The 23,461-nt window shown below is 33.7% G+C and overlaps 1 protein-coding gene and 1 long non-coding RNA gene across 3 annotated transcripts in view; one reads left to right on the top strand and one right to left on the bottom strand.

Moving 5' to 3' along the window:
• LOC145666394 (putative E3 ubiquitin-protein ligase HERC1) overlaps window positions 1-23,461 on the bottom strand; it is a 255,934-nt gene that overhangs the window by 74,621 nt on the left and 157,852 nt on the right. For both annotated transcript variants that reach the window (XM_081733597.1, XM_081733598.1), the window contains exons 40-48: window positions 22,829-23,123; window positions 21,445-21,593; window positions 18,135-18,264; window positions 9,336-9,490; window positions 5,865-6,015; window positions 5,536-5,706; window positions 4,741-4,926; window positions 3,655-3,829; window positions 1,769-2,048 (exon numbers count right to left, since the gene is read on the bottom strand). In XM_081733597.1, the coding sequence (XP_081589723.1) occupies window positions 1,769-2,048; window positions 3,655-3,829; window positions 4,741-4,926; window positions 5,536-5,706; window positions 5,865-6,015; window positions 9,336-9,490; window positions 18,135-18,264; window positions 21,445-21,593; window positions 22,829-23,123 (1,692 nt within the window). The remainder of the gene's footprint in view (window positions 1-1,768; window positions 2,049-3,654; window positions 3,830-4,740; window positions 4,927-5,535; window positions 5,707-5,864; window positions 6,016-9,335; window positions 9,491-18,134; window positions 18,265-21,444; window positions 21,594-22,828; window positions 23,124-23,461) is intronic.
• Window positions 14,442-22,989, top strand: LOC145666396 (uncharacterized). Its single transcript, XR_014127738.1, has 3 exons — window positions 14,442-15,074; window positions 18,147-18,278; window positions 22,863-22,989. It is a non-coding gene; the product is annotated as an uncharacterized LOC145666396 (long non-coding RNA).

The raw sequence follows: 23,461 nt of genomic DNA on the forward strand, positions 1-23,461 counted from the left end.
TAAAACAATACTGTGCCTGGCGTTTCTGAATCTATAAACCTTGATAGACAAGCCAGTTGTAAAAATATGACTGTTTCGTATAATACTAAGCTAACTAACTAACTCTATGGCCTATGGAACCCGGAGGTTCAATGCCGCGTTCACAAAAGCTCTCCACTGACTTCTATCCTTAGCCAATTGAATCCAGTTTCTACTTTGTATTCCTATCTCTGCGAGATCCATCTTAATATTGTCCTTCCAACTGCGCCTAGGTCTTCCTAATGGTCGTTTTCCGATTGGTCTTCCAGTCAAGACTTTGAAAGCGTTTCTACTTTCTTCCATTCTAGCTATATGACCTGCCCATCTAAGCCTCCTAGATTTGACGACCCTAACAATGTTGGGTAAACCGTATAAATTATGTAGTTCCTCGTTATGAAGTTACCGCCATTCCCGTTCCTCTTGCGTCTGAATATTCGCCTCAGGATCTTGTTCTCAAATACTTAATACTAAGCTATCGATACAAATTTTGTATAGGTCATAGAGACCAAAAATTAAATTACGATTAGATCAAATAAAAGAAGAGGAAATTTAACTTTTCTTTCTTAATATTTTAGGTACTATGTATGTTACAGATACTGTAATCGTAAACCGGCCAGGTGGTAGCCTACTGTACATTACTGTATAAATATCATTTTGATTAATCGTTGGCTGATGATTTAGTTTGCATTTGCACTGGGTTACAATTCGATAACAAATTTAGTTATGCGAACAATTAGTAGTTCGTATGAATGAAACAAATTAATTGGTGTTCGTAGGCGCGGTTAGTTGCATTTCTTCCGTTCTATTGGTATGGTAAATAAACATCATTTAATTTGCTTGATTCATATTAATTAGTGAGAGTTCGCACGACCAAATGTCATATTGATCCAATGTAACCGCTACCATTAGCATTATTTCGGACTTCAGAAATAAGGTTCGGTATATCTCTGTCTATTTGTTATTATTATTATTAATATTATTATTATAGGCCCTTGATACAATAACCATCTACCCTAGTCTATAAAATTAGTCGTAAGTGCAATTGGTTGTAAATCGACGATTGCTGTAATTGTAATTCGAATATAATATATACAAAGTGTTTAAAAGAACGTTGGGAGGTGATTCCCGACATCAAGATGAGACAAAAAGTATAGACCAACCTGGGTGCTGCAGAAATCCGTTATTTTTGAGTTATAGGCTGCCGAAAACATAAAACTTTAAAGGCCCATAGCTCCAATTTTATGGAACCTACCGTAATCGGGTGAAGACTTCACTTAAGAACTAGTATGTGCCTATCCAAATATCTATGTTTCAGAATCCTGTGGTACTTCTGCAACAATTTATATAGAGTTAGTTGGTGACTACTTCAAATTATATGCCTGTAGCCAAACTCCCTCTATAAAAATTGTTGCGTAAGTACCTTAGGATTGTGAAACATGTATTTTTGGGTAGTGCATATATTAGTTCCAAAGTGAGGTTTTGACCCGACTATGATACGTTCCATGGTATTGGGGCTATGGACCCAAAGTTTAATATTTCATGTTTTTGGCAGCCTATAACTCTGAAATGGCGAATTTCTGCACCCAGGTTGGTCTATACTTTTTGTTTTATCTTGATGTCAGTAATCACCTCCCAAGCGTTGTAGGCGTTGCTTTGAAACACTCTTTATATTTTAGATAATATAATGTTTTACACATTAAATCAGAGCTCAAACTTTTAAAATCTGAAAGGATGCAATTACAAATTTTACCTTAGTACACAGTTGAACGACTAACTGCGAGGCCGATGCATCTGTCTGAGCTAAGGCACCAATAGCAGCACTTAAGTAGTTAAGACATGTGGCTGCTGTTGGGGAAAGATGGCTGGCCAACCGAGAGAATCCTTCCAACAATGGGAACCCATCAGCCGGTTTCAATTCTTGTGAAAACTCCACGCGACCTGCTGCTGTCAAACTCATCAGTCGAACAACTTTCCGTACATCAGACAGACCAATAGCATTAATGCTGGCAGACATACTGCATGAAGAACCACTAAAATCGAGAAATGAAAATAAATTTAGAGTATGATATAGATCCAAGCTGAGTTAATTAATCTACGACTCTCGTATAAAATTTTCTGTCTACATTTTAGAAAATCAATTTTAACTTCTTAATTTCTCGATTATCAAACAAATACAAATATGTATGAATAAAACAGTAAAACACAATATGGATAAAAATTTGATACGTTTTAAGTATAATAGTAAAATTACGGTCTAAATAGTACATGTATACAAACTAAAGTAGATTACAGTGTTTTTGTTGTCAGAATTGTGCAACCAAATTATTTCACGAGTTCTATAAACGATAACAGAAACAATGAACACAAGTAAAGTTACTTAAACAGTTACGAAACTAAAACAGATGGGAAAACTGAATGAATATATTGTAAACCAATTATTCCAAGGCATAGAGACGTTTTATGAGATCTAGCCACTACTGAGGTATTTTAGATAACATCTGAAACTACATGAAGCGTTGTGTCGTAATCCTCAGCATATTGGTGCCAAACTTATACGAGTCGTGGGAATACGAATTACTAACCCAAAATTTAGGTAGTAATATCTTAGGGTGGGATTTTTTTCTTCTTTCTTTTAAGGGTCTTTTACCAGAAAATATTGATACATAATCACACACTACAAAAGTAATCTATGAACACTTTCGTCAAGAAGCTTCATCAGATAGAACGAGGAAAAAGTGCAGATAAAATAAAAGAGGAATTAATGAATAGAAAAAACTGAGACATGTCTAGGTGTGCGCCATGTTTGAACCATTCCTTAAGAAGAGAACACTGAACACAACGTATGAAGTGCTTATTATGTACAAAATTCAGCTTCAACCATTCTTAAGTCTGACATCCACAATAACAAAGGTGACTGTATGGTTAAAGAAGGGATAATTTCTCATATTGTAACCCAAGGAAGTGGAAAAAACGAAATATTTGGAGAATCTAACTGGGCAGCTCATGTGAATTTGAAGGAATAAGGAATACAGTGGTACGGATCCATGTAGGTTTTCTTTTTATTCAATGTTGTCTCTTATTTCTTCAGAAACAGGAAAACGAACCCAGTACAGATTGTAATGTTGTTGTTGTTTGTAGAAACTTATGAGTAGTAACTGAAAGGCAATTTTACATTTGATTTGAAACTTTCCTGGTGGTGTAGTCTAAATCGACACAATGCATTTTGGCTAATCAGCCAAATGAACTCTGATACAACTTCCTAGGCTTTGAAAACAAACATTATCCACATCCTCAATATTTGTGTATACAGACCAGAGAAGCTTCAGTATATAGACGGCTATCTTTGGACACTATTCTTCTGACTGACTGAGCAATCCGTGTCCTTAATTTCCTACGGAAGCCGCATTCATGATTCTCTTACCTCTACAGCTGGTCTTCAACTAAAATTCTTAACGTCCTCCTTATTTCAATAACCAGACCATTTGTTTACATGAGTACAAAAAACTATCAAAAATCTAATATTTCTCGGTAATGCTGTGTTCAACCAATTCGAGCTTCTCGGCTTGCTATTGTACATAATTTTTTCTTTCTCCCTACAACCTAAACTGGCCACACGTATCAAAATATGTCTCTTACCTAACTGACAGCAATGACAATGCAGTCATCACTATGCTTCTAGCCACAAGGATTTGGGCTGCCATTGTTATTTTGTTTAAAGCAATAATTCTATCATGAGAAGACGCAAGAAGAGAAGCTTGTACTCCTAATGGTTTCTGCTTCTGCTCTAGCTTGTTAGTGCTTTTGTTGTTTCCTGAAATACAAAAACAAGGCCAAAGTGAAAACAAATCTATATCCATTTAAACTTAAGATAGGTGATGAACTATTTATGTTCCCCTACATGAATTGCTAACGATTTAGGCTAATAATGAAGGAGATACAGTAACATGTTAGATTACATAGAAATATTTATTAACCAATGGTGGAAAAAAAATTCTTGGGAAACATTCAAGTTATATATACTTTTACTGTACACGAAATAGGCCCCAGGTTTACGTGGAGATCCGCTCGCACTTCTAATTGATCAAATACTATGCAATTACTATGAAGATGTAATAACATTTTATGTTAACACACTCGTAGCATTTTAGTTTAAGCAAAGAACTTTTAGGAAAAAAATCTTTGCCTGCACATTATTAAAGCATTTGAATAGAATCTGTTTCTAATGCTTACTAGATGACATCGAATCCGGTTTTAGGTATTTAACTAAGCCAATTATAGATCTCAATATTTCAAAGTTTTAAATATTTCAAGTGTGAATTTCTTTACAGCACTATGAACAATTTTTCAACTCATTTTGCTTCAAGGAATTACTTTCTGAAAACATATTACAATCATAATAATAATAGCTATTTTAAACAAATAGCAGATTCTAACTAAACAACAAAGGCATCTATAGCATACACTACGAAAGTAAGTTAAATACTCAAGGTACACCGCATACAGAACAAAAGTACATTAAGTGTCATACCGAAGATCTACTATCTCTTTCGATCAGAATTTTAAACATGAATTAACTTATTATTCTTCACTTAAAACTAAATTACTACTGAGTTAAAACAGCTCCACTACTTGTTGTATTCAAAATGTTGATACATGCCTAAATGTATCCAAATATGTAATGCGTAGTGAAGTGTACATTAGAATAACAACCACAATGATTACCTTCATTCTTCGAATCCATTGTTACACATGTGATGGTTGCTGCACCCAAAGGATCTGATTCCTTGAAGTGAATTGGATCGGGCACTGGTTTTCGTTCACTCAACCCTAAGTATGGTGCTAATACCTGAAAACTCTTGTTACTGCTGATTATCTTTGCCTCTATTTCACTCGACATAAGATCCATTTCTGAAAACGAAACAACCAATTGTTTCAGACACATCAAAGGTAACTGTAATACAACGCATGCAGCTTAATTTCACAGGCGATGGTTTTCAAGAACGTTTAAGAAGTATCTTCAAATATGTTACATCCGGTAAAATTGTAAAATATATATGGAAATAAAGATACATCCAATTCGGGAAAGACAAATGCCACAGGGGCGATATGGAGGTGAGATGGACATTTGCTTGACTTCAGTTTATATAGGAGATAACGTAATCAAAGATCACCACCCTCCAATCACCTTTAGCCCTCACGTTTCCTCAGGAATATGCAAGAGTTCGGACGCAATGCAATAACGGATTACTAGGTCAAAAATTCATCAATTTATTTTATGGTGACCAAATCACTTGTTGCTATACTGAACTATATTAGAAATTATCCTAATTTTTTGTTTGAGCCAAGTTTACTACTTGACTCTTAATAAGGTATGTATGCAGAAATATGCACATTATTCCCTTATTTGAAGAAGCCTACATAAAATATTAGAATGTGATGAAAACAGGGCTTGTATAATTCGTTACCATGTAATGAAATACTATTTCAAAAATGGTAATGAAATATTATACAACATACCTTCGTCTTGAATTTTTTTACTCCACATTAAATCCGGGGCAGAAACTTCCATTTTGTTCAGAACAGATTTTTCTGACATTTGAATCGTCTGATTATCATAGAATTTTGGAAAACATTGAAACTGGAAACTATACTTGTCCTGGCATTCGTTACAAATTATGTAATTTGTTCCTGAAATAAAAATAAATAGATATATAAAACAAAATTTTATAAAAATTAACAGTGATATTAGTTTTCAAAGGTTGCTTCACTTTCGTATGTTAATATCTTATATTGCACGAAATGTGCAATACAAGTGTAATAAAAACTCGATTATCATAGAAACATACCAATAATATTTCCGCAGTACCCTGCGCCCCATAATTGTCCACATCCAGGATGAGAGGACAGCATGTGACCAGCTAAATGAGATGAAGATTGATGACATATACCGCAAGTATGTGGACCATCACCGTCAAACTGTGTGCTGCTCGTTGGAAACTGTAAAGCAAATATGGATATTATATTAAATATGTTGAAAGAATAAACTTCTGCGACATTTTTATCTTAAACTTTGTCTATTAGGAAAATATCCAATACAATATAATTTGTTCTTATTTGAGATTAAATGTCCAGTACAGATTTTGAGTTCAAATATTTCGTACTTTCAAAGTGCTCTTCTATTAATGCCGATAACAAAAGTATAATTTTTAATCTCCAATTTTAACAATGCTCATTATGTTTCTTCTGTATACTGCACGTTTTGTCTTTCTTCACTATCTTATTTCACAAATTACGAACACTTAGTCCATTAGCTTAATTCATTAATATCTACGAGGGGTACACTGAAAGTCGTCAGCAACATTTTTTCACAACCGTAATCTTTATTTGTAAGTGAAATCAAATATATCATCTCAATCTACAGACCTTTCTTTCACTTTTTCACATAGTCTCCGATTTTTTACACGCATCCCCCCCCCCCATCGTTCTCCAAGTTTGAAAATACCCTTGCGATAGAATTCCGTTCCAGCTGCCCATAGACACTGAAGCATTGCTTGCCGAATATCCTCCAGTATCTCGTAGCGATGGCCTCGCATCTGTTCCTTCACAAAACCGAAAAGATCGTAGTCGGAGGATACCATGTTGGGGCTGTAGGGAGGATGTGGAATCCAAATCTCCTGATCTGCTCCATAGTGGTATGTGCAGTATGCGAATGCGCACTATCCTGTTGAAGGATTATCTTCTTTCCAGGAAGTTTATCACGCAAGACACGACGGAGCTTCAAAAGTGTCTGGATGTAGCGGGCAGAATTTATGGTTTGTGCAGGCTTAAGAAAGTCAACCAGAATGCATCCCAATAGACGCTCTCCATAACTTTCCCTAACAATTGCGTTGTTTTCGTTTTCTTCTTCGGTGTCGAATTCAAGTGGTGCTATTCCATACTCTGTTGTTTTGTTTCAGGTTCATAATGATGGAACCAGCTTTCATCTCCAGACACAATACTCGTCAAAAAGTCATCACATTCATGTCGAAATCTCTGAAGAAGGGTTTGGGCAATGGTTAGTCTCTGACGTTTGTGGTCCTCGCTTAATAAACGTGGGACCCAACGGGCACAAACCTTCAGATAACCTAAACTGTGAATCATTTCTTGCACCGCACTATGTCCACCATCAAGTTTTGCAGCGATTTCATTCAGTGATATGCCTATCTCCCCTAATCAGTTCATCAACTCTTACCATGTTGCATTCCGTGGATGCAATTCGAGGGCGCCCGCTGCGAGGCTCATCTTCGATACTTGTGTTTTCATCCTTAAAATGTTTCACCCACCTCCTAACACTGCTGGCATCCATGCACACGTCTCCATAGGCACGCTGCAGTCTGCGGTGAATTTCAGAAGCAGATTAATCCTAACAAAGAATTCAATCACAGCACGCTGTCGAAACGAAGCATCACTGCCCGCCATTTTGGAAATTCTGCCTATGGTCACGTGCTAGCAACAAACAGCGTCAACGTTTGGAAAGAAAGAAAGGTCTGTAGATTGAGATGATATACTTAGTTTCACTTACAACTAAAGATTACGGTTGTGAAAACATGTTGCTCACGACTTTCAGTATGCCGCTAGTATATCTTCTCCTTTTTAAAAAATGAAATAAAATATTTGAGTTTTACGTACGGGGATGGTTATGCCGGCTAGGCTAAAGGAGACGGTGATAACGAAAAATGAATGACATGGTGGAATGAAGAAAGTGGGAGGAAACGGGAAAACCCCGAGAAAACCCATGCACGCGGTATTTGTCCACCACAAAGATCACTTGGCACGAGCTAAGATCGAACCAGGGACTCCATGAACCAGAGGCGAACGCTCTAGCACTGAGCCACCATGGTTCTCTCTTCTCTTTTTATTCACAGATCTCGGATACATGTGTAGTGTACGAAGGCAAGATAACAACATAAGCATGTACCTAATTACAAATTTACAACATGGAAAATGAAGGAAGAATCTTACTGGAATCCTCTCATTTTCTGAAATATATTATACTTTTCATGCACGATCATTAGGATTGAAGTTTAAAAAAAATCATATGAGTCAAAACAAACTTCAAAATATGTCGTTATAAAGCCTGAAAACCGACAAACGTTACGAAATGTTATGGTTGAAGGCAAATTTTTATTGCACCCAGACATGCCCATAATACCAAATGGAAGATAATGGTTTTTAGGTCAGAAATGCAAACAAACATTTCTGTCAGAAACAAACTGCAAACGACCAAAAAGTAACTTACGCCCCTAAACCATGCACCAAAGATATAAGCTGTACTATTATACTGTAATTTCATAATATATATCCGATGAAGGCAATGATACATTGCTGAAACTGTAACACAGATTAGTAATAAGAAGTGTTTGCAGGGCCGGCTCTACCATCTGTGCAACACGTGCATTTGTGCGGAGAAGGCAAGTTTCGAGAGGCGGCAAAATCTGCCATAACTATAATATGTAAAATAAATATTTCTTGTTGGAAACAGATTTTATGATGATGGTAGTTAAATTTAGTAAGCTGACCTTCTATTTGAATACTACATTCATAAATCATGTTTAGGTCGCATTAGTTTAAAATCACATGGACAGTGCTAAAGCAAATGGTCAAACAAATCCCAGCATGAATTGCTTGATTGTTGTCAAATACAACAGCTCAATTCTCGAACAGTAGCGAATACCTGTTTCATTTAGTTAGTTATCACAGTTTTGATATGAAAACTAGTCTTGTCTTTGTCACAAACAAGTTCGTTATCATTGAAGGTGGAAATAATTTTTTTTCTTTTTCTTTATTTTTTTTTTAATTTTGAACAGATGTAGAAGGAAAACCAAGAAATAAAGATAAAAGAGCTAGTTGCACTGGAATTGCAAAGTGATACATCGAGATTGAAGCTCGATATTGAATTCTATAAAAAGGATTACCATCTTTTCTTTGCACGTGTGTTTGCTTTATCTTTCGCTAACATAATGAATTATAATTTAAAGAAAAAAAGGACACAGCGAGATTATGTTTGTAGTGTTTAGTTTCTGAGTGTGAGTACTTTTTCTCTCCCCTTCGTTGTTCATGACGGAGTAGCATACTTAAAATCATGACTTTTAAGATTTGTTCTTCCTGGAGAAAGGGATGGCAAATTATGCCATTGCACGGGGCGGCAAATTCCCTAGGATTTAAATCAATTTGAGTGTTCGCTTTGAGTCAATTTTATTTTTATTTAAGTAGTACGTAGTTCCAAAGCTAAAATGAGCAAGATGTTAATTCCTCTAAATAAAAGTAGAATTACTTACCACTCCAGTTGTGACGTTGGCATTCCCAGTGAAAGTGTTATCATCATGCCCCTCTGAATCCATTCCTTCATCATCTAATCTCACGCCGTACATCGGCTGTGCTTCTCCTCTTACGTGCTGACGTTCTCTACAGTGTTCTCGGTCTCTGTCATGACCTGAATTGAGATAGAAATAACTATTAGATACAAATAAAATAAACTGATGACTCAATCACAGCATTGCAGCACTCATCTTACAACGATAACGTTGTATGTTGTATATTTCGATAGTAATCAGGGCAGCAGTGCTCAAGCACTAGCCACAAAACAGAAGAAGACGAAGCAAGAAATAATGTAAGTAATATTTGTAGATTGATCAAGATATTTTGTTTGTACGTTGCTATGGTGACGTTAATCGTTGTCAAGGAAACACTTATAAGATATAATTATGTGAGCTGCCATAGTTATTAGACGCATAATTTTGAATTGTGCAGTAAAATACGTCATTATCGTCAAAAATATAGTTAAAAAAAAAAATGAAACAGCTTAATACTCTTCAGCCAGATTCCAGAATTATAGCGCCTATTAGGATTTTACTACCATATAAACTACAAGTCTTACTTTCTTCAGAGTGCGTGAATTTTAATCATCTAATGTTAACGGTTCAAAATTATGGAAATCAGATGTCTGTACAGTATAGGGAAGTAGGGATATACGTAATAATCCTAATAATTTCCTGCCTATACGTACGTAACATCAGTATAAAACCAGGTACAAATACTGAAAATTGTAATTCCAGATTCAATGGTGATGTAATTAGAAATAATGTAAATAATAACATTGCTTTTAGAAATAATCGATACAGAAATAATAGGTACCATCAGTCTAATACAGCTAATAATAATAGGTTTTGAAATAATCGGAATAGGATAAATGGCAGAAATTTTTATAGTAGAAGATAAGCAAATAATGAATCCTCCACGCAATATTGCACAATATTGTGCTGTGCAATGTGTCTAATTGACATGGCGTACAGGACTACTTAAACTTAACACCTGTTGGCGTTGAACAGATTGAAGAACATGTGAACAATTAAAGCTCAGTGTTGTAAACTGATATATGTATCAACTAGTTGATATATGTATCAACTGATATAAGTACCTCTTATGTTTTGATGTATGTCCACTTTCTTATGTTGATTAGTATCAATAGAACAACATTTTGGTGTCAAACTTAATGATATCACACAAATATTCATCTTTGTGTCATACGAAAAGTAAATAATTACAAATTATTAAAACTTGGGTTACTCAAGAAGTGTTATCCAAAGCTAATTTAAATAACGTTGATTTTTCCGATTAATTCTTAATAAACTAATTTTGTACCATATGTAATTTCAATGTTATCTTAATTACTATTTGTCTTTTTTTTTTTTTATTATCGTTACGATTTATTGTAATCTTTCTTCTATTCCCTGACACACGAATTATGCTTTCTGCTTTTATAACAACTGCACCCGAATGGAAGAACATCGTTAATCTTTCTTCTATTGCCTGACATATAAATTATGCTTTCTGATTTTATAATAGTTGTGCCCGAACGAAAAGAACATCATTATATCATATTTTAACTTGTAATGGCTCAAATGTTAGCAACAACAATAACCATTAAGAAAATAATTCTATTATGGACCTAAGTAAAATAACTAAAATGTCACATTTTGATTATGTTCTATATTTCTTCGACGCTTAAGTAAAATATAATTAATTATTATAAAATAAAATGAGATACTGAATTAAATATGTAAAAGTTTAATGTTAATGAATTTGTAACATTATTATTATAGGGCAGTTCAAAAAGTAATGGGACTACCATGTATATATGTCATGTAAACTAGTGTACGGTCCAGGATTAATTTAAGAATTCCTATGGTTCAGGAATTATATACGATAACGTTGTATATGTTTGTACGTTGCTATGCTGATGTTAGTCGTTGTCAGGGAAATGATTATAAGATATAATTACGTGAGTCGCCCATAGTTGTTAGACGTATTATTTTGAATTGTGCAGTAAAATACGTTATTATCTTCAAAAATATAGTTGTGTGCATTCTAGACTGGTGCATGTTTCTTAAAGCTATCTTTAATATGCGTAATAACTAAAAATATATACGAATATATATACAAACTGAGGCACTGTGTGGTCATCATCTAACAATAGGGATGAAATTCGAAACCATTTTACATATATTTTCACACAAAAAGTTTCAAAATATTAAAAAAGTTATTTGGTTACGCAAAACAACGTTTTACACTAGACCATCAAAACATATAAATTATAGTATTTTTTGCCCGTGAAATAAGGTATTGCTACTGCTAGCCTACTATCCAATTGAAAGTAAAATGCACATCAACTAAGGCGATTAAAATATAAATGATAATGGGAAATGAGACTAATAACAGATATTTTTAATACCTAATTTACTATATATGAAATTACATTAAAGGTCAGAGTGTAAATATTAATTCTGAGTACTTCACAGCATATATTTAGAATTATTAAAATTCTGTGCTTCCTGTAAAAAATGCTACAAAGTTCAAAATAGAAAAGAAATATACTGTGTACAAAACTTACCAACATATCTGCTTTCCTTACTCAGATAATAATCCCTTATGTTTTGATGTATGCCCACTTTCGCTTTTAAATCAAATATCTCGCGCTTGGGTTTTAGGTAATAATATTTAACCACCAATATACTTCTTTCTAATGTTCACGTATCCAGATATGTCATAATGAAGGAGCTCACACATCCGTCTGCAAGCTGCACACATCCGTTTTCCATCCAGTTCTGCGTATGTGAGATTGTTATCCACTACCTGCACTTATTGTTCACATTACACATAGATTTGTTGGTAGTGTGTGCTATTTGATAATGAGTAATGTAGAAGACGATGTAGTTGGTGGTGTTGTAAGTCTAAAATTTTGACCGTAACACTACATATATGTTTTCACTTTTATTTTTTAGCTGGCAAATTTTATAGCTTTCGTTGGAATTATTTCGATACAATAACGTAATATAGATTAATTTTCTTACGCTGCGCGAAATACTGGAATGCTTGCTTCCAAGATGAGAATCTATATATATATTTGAAGCAATCAGCATGGAGAACATTTTGTAAATGAATGAACAAAAAGTTATACTTAAAAATTACGATGAAAATTATTATTTTATCTTAACAATTTTACTAACACAAAGAACACACACGATTTGAAAAAAATCGTTTGACTTATTTTTACTTGCCCAATCATTACAAAATTTCTGCCATATATGGAAATTATCATCAGCCGTTCATCATTTAGTTGTTCATTAAACATGGTAGTAGTTTTCATTTAAACATATCTTTAAAGTACCTTTTATTTTGTGTGTGTGCAAATAGTTCGTTCTATTGAGTAGTGTATGTTATACGAATACTTTTAATTCATTATTTGTGTAACACAAGGATCATCAATTTTTTCACCAACATTAGAACAAGTGGTCTCAGGAAACTATGAAGCTACCCTTGATAGTACAATAATTTCCATTAATTAAACAAGTGAATTGAGTATGATGGTAACATAGTCAATGAATGATATTTCATTTGTAAAAACTCCCATTCTTCTCATACTGGTCAAATATTTTATTCTTTACCAATGTAGGAAAACTACAAGTTACGAGGACTCATATCCGTTGATGTCCCATTAAAGAAATTCAAACCGATTTCGAAATATTGCCAGAGAATAATTTTTGTAACAAATTTGATAAATACAACACATTTGTAACAAATTTGGAACACAATAAATAAGTTGTTTTCTTTTTTTCTTTTTTTTTTAAAAAAAAATTTTTCTATACTGTTTCTGTTTATAAGACAGGAAAAAAGTCTAAATTGCTTCGAGTACTAAATATATTTTAATTTATTCTACTACTAGCTGAAATCCCAATTCTTCGCGTGTGGATCACCATTCATCTCAGCGACCGCGAAAACTATGGATTTTACACTAATATCGGTCATTTTGGATTAGTTTTATATATATATATCTCGATATTCCTCTCCCCCTTCCCCCGGTGACTCCCGGCCGGCAGCCAAATGAAGTAAATTTGTAAGTTAATGCGATCGGAGTTTCGCCATTGATCTCAGCTACCGAAAAAATTATGAATTTGACATTAATATCGGCCATTTTCTATTACTTTTACATGTCCCAGTAAACGCCCCCCCTCCCCCGGTTCGAATTAAAAAAAAAACACTTCGTCTTGGTCTGAGGCCTGGACAAAGGTACCCGTGAGCAAACTTTGGTAACTCTCGGTTTACTCGTCTGGTCCGAAAGTCGCACACAGACAAACAAACAAATTCTTTAATTTATTTATACTACATCAGATATAACCGTGACATCTATTACCATCACATTATAAAATACATTTCACTAAGATGCAGGACTTTTGTCAAAAAATAAACTCATTCTTCATAGGCAGAATTTGAAACCATGCTAAACAGAACAGCTGCGTACAAGTTTGACGTGAGACATTGCTCATTACACTAAGAAGTTATAACTGGAAGTATTGTGGTTCAGTGGTAAAGCGCTCACCTTTAATGAGTGGGATTCTGGTTCGATTCCAGGCCGTGTAAGTTTGTTATGGACAACATTGTGTCTAAGAATTTTCCCGTTTCCTGCCTCATATTGTATTGGTTATAAAGTGCAATGTATATTGTCATTTGTATATAGTAATGCAGCAATTGATCTTATAGTTAGTTTTCGCTAAAACAGCACGGAAAATGAAACATAACATTACTACATTATATTGGGTTACATTTATAAGGGCAAGTATTTGTAAGAATGAGCCACATAATATATTAGCTACTACACGCCTATTTTTCTAAAGTTCCTTGTCTCCATTAACCTTAATCCTTTTAAACAATTCATAATACTAGCTTTTACAAAGCTTTGGCGATTTTAATTGCAAAACACGAACAGTCTACAGATGCCATGAAATAACTGTCAATAATTACCTTTATAACAATGCAATAATAGAAAAGAAACAAATTTACGTGAACAATTAATAATAGAATTGTTACCTAGTTACTTTTCGAGAAAATACACCAAAGCTGAAAAATTGAGATAGAGAAATAAATACCAAAATACAAGCAAAAATACTTCATTATTCACCCTATATCACGAACCAAGATCAAAAACAATTGTTTTCGTTGGCTGATGGCGTAGTGACGCTGGAACTAAAAGAGCAAGGGATAGAGCCTCGCAAGGTATATAATAAAACGTCGCACACTTATACCCACCATAGAGCAGTTTCTGACTATGGTGTATGTAGTGTTCAACATGACTGTGAATGATAGCAGTAGAAAACGGCGTAAAAAGTGCAAATTGATGGGTTCATTTTGGGTAGAATCATTGGACAGACTGAACAATTCTAAGCACTCGAACTCAAATAGAATATGTCAGAGACAGAACATCCTTCAAGGTTATTTGTAGAGTATAGAGGAGCTTTCAACTAAAAGAAAATGTTAGAAGTCATCTCAACAGACGACTACGAACAACAACAGCGCAAGAGGACCAATATTTGAGTCAAATTGCCCAAATAACAACACTGAGGCAGCACCATCTCTCGACAGTTATTGGATGACTATTTGCACGTGTGCTGTATACACAAGATTAGATGAGCCTCTGTATGCAAAGAACCTTGTAGCATGCATCCTATCGACAGTAGCAACATGTAAGTTTCGTTTTATGGATGACTATCGAACGACCTTAATATGTAAGTACTTTAACAAGTTTGCTAATCTTATTTAATTCTTATTGAGAATGCATTGATGAACACAGGCGAAACATTATGGAATGTCAGTCACTCCTTAGGTCTCGCTAGGAGTTGAAGGTAGCGGTAGTGCAGGAATAAGACTCTATACAATTGTCAGACTACATATGAAGAGTATGCTCAATTTCTGTATGACATCTCTTGTAGTTCGGTAGTATCACTCAGGTTAAGAATGATAAGCAAAAGTTTCTGCCCTCATGCTTCTTCCCAGGAACATGTTTCTCATTTTACTGGCTCCAGTTGGTTACTCCTTGCTTCTCTATGTATATGTGGAGTGCTCGTAATGGAAAATATCAATGTCTAGGTATTTGGATGCATTGTGTACTAAGAATATGGCTCAAAATACACAAATTATTTTTAACTTTGGAGCATCAGTTAATTCAATTAATATTTGTCCAACACAATAATCTCATGTTGGAGATAATAAGCAATGGAGTCTATACCACATTAACTAACTAACTCTATGACCTATGGAATCCAGAGGTTCAATGCCGCGTTCACAAGAGCTCTCCATTGACCTCTGTTCTTAGCCAACTCGATCCAATTTCTATTTTGTATTTGTATTTCTATGAGATCCATCTTAATATTGTTCTCCCATCTGCATCTAGGTTCTCTAATGGTCGTTTTCCGATTGGGTTTGCAGTTAAAACTTAGAAAGCGTTCCTACTTTTTTCCATTCTGTCTACATGACCTACCCACCTGAGCCTCCTAGACTTGATGACCCTAACATTGTTTTGGTAAACGGTATAAATTATACAGTTCCTGGTTATTAAATTTATGCCATTCCCGTTTTCCTTGGGTCCGAATATTTGTCTCAGGATCTTGTTCTCAAATCCTTTCAACCTACGTTCTTCCCTCAGAGTAAGCGATCATGTTTCGTAACCATACAGGACAAAAGGCATGATTATCATTTTATATATCTTAAGCTTCAAATTCCTCAACAGAAGATCCTGAATTGAATAACATGAATTCCCTGCTTTAGTCGACATTTAATTTCTTTGTGAATATCGTTTTGGTTTGTTAATATTGATTCTAGGTATTTGAAAGTATCCACTTTGTCGAAAGTATTATTTGATATTTTAATGCATCCATAATTTGCGGTATTACGATCCCGATGGATTTCCATCTATTTAGTTTTCTCTGCATCTACTTCTAAATTCATGTCCCTGCAAGCGTTTAATAAGACCTTTGCATTTCTTTCTATTGTTCTCCTATCATCCCCTATTAAATTTACATCATCAGCACACGCCATAACGTGGTGAATATCATTTAGCTCTAGGTCCTGGTTGCTATCTTTGATTTTCCTTAAAGCGTACTCCACAACGAGATTGAATAATAATGGCGACAACGCATCTCCTTGTTTCAGGCCATTCTCGACGTGAAAGCTCGCGGACAAGGATTTTCCTAATTGGATTTTACTTTGGGATTAATTTAAACATATCTTAATTAACCTAACTAGCTTTTTCGGTATTTCACATTCACTAAAAGTGTCATACAATTCTAGTCGAGTCGTAGGCCTTTCTAAAATCAATAAATAATTTATGTAACGGGGTATTGAATTCCCATTTCTTTTCGAGTATTTGTGAAATGGTAAATATCTGATCAATAGTTGATCAATTTCGTCTAAATCCGCACGGATAATCTCCAATAATTTCATCTGCGTATGGGGTCAATCTTGCTAACAGAATGATTGGGAAGATTTATAGAATGTTGACAGGAGAGAATTGCCTCGATAATTACCACAATCAGTTTTGTAACCTTTCTTGTGAATTGGTCTATACCACAAAGAGGAATATTTATCAAACGATGGTGAAAAGTGGAATTTATTCCACTGCTTAAACTGTCAGGTATACACTAATGGCGTGCTTTAAGAATTATGAATTACCTGAATTATACAGATTAAATAATAGAACTTAAACTTTGTTACTGAATCTGTTACGGAACTGTTGTCAAAAAACTACTGAATCTGATAGTATATATAAGTTTCTCCACTCGTAACTATAACCTCGTTAATATTAAGAGTAAATTGTAACTTTTAGTAATTAGAAGGTCAATTAACAACTTATTTTCTTCAGGTTTTATGAAATTTGATTTTCTAAGTAATAATGGTCACTAATATCTACTTCTATCCACAGCAAGAACCATTCTTTAGTACTGATCTCTAAATAAACATAGCACTAACCTATGGTACGTAGGATCGAGTTAGATCCCAGCCTGTATGGCTTTGTAATGGATCACATCGTATCCTCACGCTTTCATCGGGGTTCTACTGTTCCCGTTCACTTTATTATTTCATAAAATTATTATTATTTTATAAAATTATCTTTCATTTCTCTTATTATTTCATAAAATTATTATTATTTTATAAAATTATCTTTCATTTCTCTTATTATTTCATAAAATTCTTTTATTTTTCTTATTATTTTATAAAATTCTCTTTAATTTCTCTTATTATTTTATAAAATTCTCTTTAATTTCTCTTATTATTTCATAAAATTCTCTTTCAGTTTTCTTATTATTTTATAAAATTCTCTTATTTTTCTTATCATTTTATAAAATTCTCTTTAATTTCTTTTATTATTTATAAAATTCTCTTTCAGTTTTCTTATTATTTTATAAAATTCTCTTTAATTTCTCTTAATATCTATACAATTCTCTTTCAGTTTTCTTATTATTTTATAAAATTCTCTTTTATTTTTCTTATTATTTTATAAAATTCTCTTTCATTTCTCTTATTATTTTATAAAATTCTCTTTCATTTCTCTTATTATTTCATAAAATTCTCTTGCATTTCTCTTATTATTTCACAAAATTCTCTTTTATTAAAATGAATTTCGCTCTTATCTATTATTGCCCATTTAACTTACATGATATAAGCGTGGAAGACTAAATACAAAGTTTCACTTAATTTCATATAAGCTAGTTTTCTTATATGTGTATAAAAGTAAACAGATACTTTACCTGTTCTTTCAGTTAGATAATTTCGAATATCTGAGGCGATTCTTGACAAATTGCTCCTTCGGAAGAAATGCGTTTCTGACCCCAGTCCTGAATTATGGTCGGGAGAGTGTCGAGAATGTACTGATGGTAACTACAATAATGAAAGTAAGTGCATTAATGAATAGATTTAAAAAAAAAAAAACATTAGTATAATTCATATCAACACCCTACTTTCAGTAAAACGATGTGCTTAGGTGCTACTTAAACTTTAGTTAACAATTCTTTCAGAAATTAAAGTTTAAAAACTTGTAACTATAAAGCTTTGTAACACAGAAATTGACTAGCTAAGGCTTTATATAGCTACATGTGATAACAAACTATTTCTTTGATTTAAGAACTGGAAAAACTGCAAACCCACCATATTGCCACAGTATCCCAACCGTTTCCAGTCTAGTTAAGTCAGAATTGTTGCTTTTTTTCTGTTTCTGTGAGACCATCACTTGGCACACTCTTGTAATTTCAAAACTAATTGGTGAAAACGCTGAAATTTAATACGAAATAAATATCAAGAAAAGAAGTCCTTTAAGGTTGCCAACCCAATACAAAGTTATATTTTGTCAACGTCACTACGTCAGATTATTACATATTTAAAATTTGCATGTTAAACGACACTTATTATTACATCCTACAAACTGAGGATACTACAGAATCACAAACATTCAAATTCGGGAAGGTTCTACAATAGTAATAACGCAAATGAAACGGATGGGGCAATGTACATTCAAAGTAACTTAATGTCGGATATTATGACCATGGCACGATGCATTTCAAATAAACAGCAACGAAGTTAGAAGGAATTGAAAATCTGACAATTTTAAAAGGCTCTATTTCGAAAAAGTACCTAGAAGTACCATATTTAAGGACTTATATAGATTCCAATACACATAAGGATCATAATGCCGTATCTCCATTCGCCCGGGAAATATCAAGAACAGAGGTAGAAATTGTTGTTCTGCTCCAAATGTATTTGTGGGATGTGTAACGGCAATTGTAAATGTAATTAATGTAATTAAAAGTTCTTGCATTTACATAATTTTAAACAGTGTTGTAAACTTTGCCAATGTTCATCGTATCACCGAAATAGTTGTAAATGGCATTATCATTTTTCGTTTATAGGAAACCACATGTGATAATCCTTTGATGTGATACTTATCTCAGCACTGTTTCAAATACAGCATTTTTAAAAAATATGTTAAATGTTTAATCCCATATTACTGTTGTAGAGGCCTTAAAAAGTCGGATGTTCGTGATACTGCAGAATTCTTAATTTGCAACACTGAATAATAAATGTAATATTGTAAGTCCTCGCTTAACATGTAGATTTGAAGTATGTAATAATCTGATGTAGTACCTTTCAAAAACGACAACTTTATGTTGGTTGGCAACACTGCCAATCAGGTGGTATTAATAGAGAGCATGTCAAATGATTTTCCTTTTGATATTTGCTTCGTGGAAAATTTCAGCCGTTGCATCAATTAATTTAGAAGTTACAAGGGCACGTCCAGTTAAATGGTCCATTATATTTCATCAATATATGAATCAGTGTCAATATATTAGCAGAAAAGAGCTTTATTCCTCTCATTCCTACTAAGTAAATAGAAGAGTTACCGTAAAACTCTGAATGTATGTATCAATTGAGCAATGGTAGTTTCCTTTGACTTAGTAGAAAAATACACACACGACTCTAATATGGTTTCAAGTTCTATTGCGGTTAATAGTTAAGGATATTAGCATTAATTTGAAAGATTTTATATTACTTTATTATTATTATTATTATTATTATTAGTAGTAGTAGTAGTAGTAGTAGTAGTAGTAGTAGTAGTAGTAGTAGTAGTAGTAGTAGTAGTAGTAGTAGTAGTAGTAGTAGTAGTAGTAGTAGTAGTAGTAGTAGTAGTAGTAGTAGTAGTAGTAGTAGTAGTAGTAGTAGTAGTAGTAGTAGTAGTAGTAGTAGTAGTAGTAGTAGTAGTAGTAGTAGTAGTAGTAGTAGTAGTAGTAGTAGTAGTAGTAGTAGTAGTAGTAGTAGTAGTAGTAGTAGTAGTAGTAGTAGTAGTAGTAGTAGTAGTAGTAGTAGTAGTAGTAGTAGTAGTAGTAGTAGTAGTAGTAGTAGTAGTAGTAGTAGTAGTATATGCATACACACAGTAAAGCCCCGGTTATCCGCGGAATTGAGTGACAAGGCACTGCGGATAACCTGAAAAAGATTAAAAATGAGGTGCAAACACGAAAAAATACAGTATTTCAGCATAAAAACTGTTTTATTGTTTGTATTGCTCGGGTCGTCAAGGTCAATGATCAGAGAATGTGAAAGTCATGACCATAACAAAAGAGTAAGAGCCTGCCACTCATCCACAAACACTGAGAAGGTCTATATAGGATTACAATGCACAATAAACTTGTCAATAATTTTCGACCTTCGCACTGTAGGGTCTATTGTATTTTCCCGGTTGTTGGTTTGGTTTGGATTAAAATCTATTATTATTATTATTATTATTATTATTATTATTATTATTATTATTATTATTATTGGCTCATAATTAACCCTCCAGTGATCGCCCGCGGACTGTCACTCCGCAGTGAACAATGAATGTAAATTACTACCACGCAAATCACTTTTTCTCAATTCCCGTTTTTCTTATCTTACAAGAATCGACTTTTGCTTAGCAGAGTAGAACTGAACTTCGAAACGTGCACTATTGTTGGAAATATCGATTTTTACAATGCAATTTATTTTTATGTTTTAGAACATACAGTACTTATTTTCATGCGGAGTTTCAGTCCGTAGGGACTACCTGTGAAAAATAATTGAGCGCGACTGCAACAGTTTTTTTTTTTTTCGCGGCACTCGCAGATAATCGAGGCTTTGTATATTAATTGAACTTTAAATTGGACTTCGTGTACAATTTATAGTCGCCAACTTCGACTAGTATTTTAACAACTAATGGGATTAAAGGATGAAGATGGAATGTAACAAATTATACATTTCCAGAAAATTGAAGTTAAATTTTTTTGTGTAACATACCCTCTTCATATCTCCGAATCTTTTGATTCAGACGCGGGATCATTTAAATAAAGTATTATGTAGGAAGAATAACACAAACTTTTTATCCACTACCAGAACTCATCATTTCGAAAAATGTAGCATGACACCATCCTCTGATTCCTTCAACTGTAGACGTCATAATTACAGATAAGCTTGTTACTTTACGTATAATTGGTGATATTTCGAAAATAACTCACTTTAAGCAAACAGAAGAAAATACTTCTCTTTACAAACCTCTGATCTTGAAAGAAGTAACGCTCCTGCCGCAACATTTTGAGTTTCTTCTTCACCATCCTCACTGCTTCCGGAATCGATAGTTGGATTTTCTATCATCCATGTAGCCAACTGATTGATTTTGTGCGCTGACATTTCTCCGGTACACCCTATATCCATCACAATAGAAATTAAACTCAATATATGTTCAACTAAAGATATGAGTACATAAAAATAAATACATCCATCCATCCATTCATCAATTTATCCATAAATACATTCATTCATTCATTCATTTATCCATTCATCCATCCATCCATACATACATACAGCCATCCATTTATACATCCACACATGCATCTATCCATCCATCCATCCATACATGCATACATTCATCCATCCATACATATATATATGCATAACGCATCCATCTACCTAGGTATACATGCTATCATCCATCCATCCATTCATACATGGATATATGCATCCATCCAATATATACATGCATATATGCATCCATCCATCCATCCATACATACATACATACATTCATACATATACATACATACATGCATGCTTGCATCCATTCATCCATCCATACATACATACATTCATACATATATATACATACATACATACATACATCCATTCATCCGTCCATACATAGATAGATACATCCATCAATCCATTTATACATACATACATACATAGATCCATTCATCCGTCCATACGTCCATACATCGATAGTTACATCCATCAATCCATTTATACATACATACATACATAGATCCATTCATCCGTACATGCATCCATTCATCCGTCCATACGTCCATACATCGATAGATACATCCAACAATCCATTTATACATACATACATACATAGATCCATCCATCCATATATACATGAATACATAGATATATACATACCTACACACAGACATTTATACATCATACATTTACATACAGACATTTATACATCATACATACACACATACATTCATACATACATTCATCCATCCATACATACATACATACATTCATTCATTCATCCATCCATCCATCCATCCAATTATCCATACATACATACATGCATACAGTCTTTGGACAGTGGATAATCTTACATTATTTTGCCTCTCGTAATATATCTATCTTTTCATTCTTTTTCTATATATTTCATTACTTTTATAATAGAACTTCTTTCGATTTTCGAAGTAAACCCAGTTTCCTTTTCCTCCTTTAAAAAGTTAATTCTTTACCCCCACTCTCTAACTATCCTGATGAAGTATACTTAAACTAGAGAAAAATATATTATGTGATTATTTAGACATATTTCAATTCCTATGAAAATGCATAGCTAATTCTTGAGCTACAGAGAAAAAGAGGATCAATATAGAAATGAACTTTACCTGTAGCGCTCATCGCTTTTAAAACATGTTTCAGAGAGAATCCCATCTCTAGCAACGGAGCAGCGACAGGTGGAGGTGGAGGCGAAGGAGAACGTATGACTCTGAGAAGAGGGGCTGACTGTGGAGCTGCTTTTAAGGATCTTGGGGAACTTCGGGGAGAGGAGACTTCTGAGAAGCTGGACGTACAAAGAGTAGATAAAGGTAGAGAGCATGGTGGAGCTGGAGATACTCGCTGAGTAGTCACAGTAGGCTTCTGAGTGCTAGAGCTGAACGAACTTCTTGGCGTTTCATTCGGCTGGAATAAACATTGTAATCATTATTTTGAACGTATATAACAAGGCAAAAACATTAGAAAAGAAATTTAACTCCTCGCTCCCAACATATAGAAAGAGAAAATTTGTTCCTAATATGTCTCTTGTTGCCGCCTTATAATTTCCCAAATTTTGAAAGAATCATAATCTTGACATTTTTATTTTGTTTTAAGGGTTTTTTTCTTGATACATCTTTTCCATCTATTACACTTAAATTATATTTCTTATGTTAAAAACCCTTTAAAAGTCTATAGACAGCAGCAGATAGAATAACAAGGGAAAATTTAAACTCAAAAGTGATTAATTATTTCAATTAAGAACT

This window comes from Thermobia domestica, chromosome 12 (assembly GCF_964235325.1).
Source record: "Thermobia domestica chromosome 12, izTheDome1.hap1.1, whole genome shotgun sequence".
In the NCBI taxonomy this organism is placed as follows: domain Eukaryota; kingdom Metazoa; phylum Arthropoda; class Insecta; order Zygentoma; family Lepismatidae; genus Thermobia; species Thermobia domestica.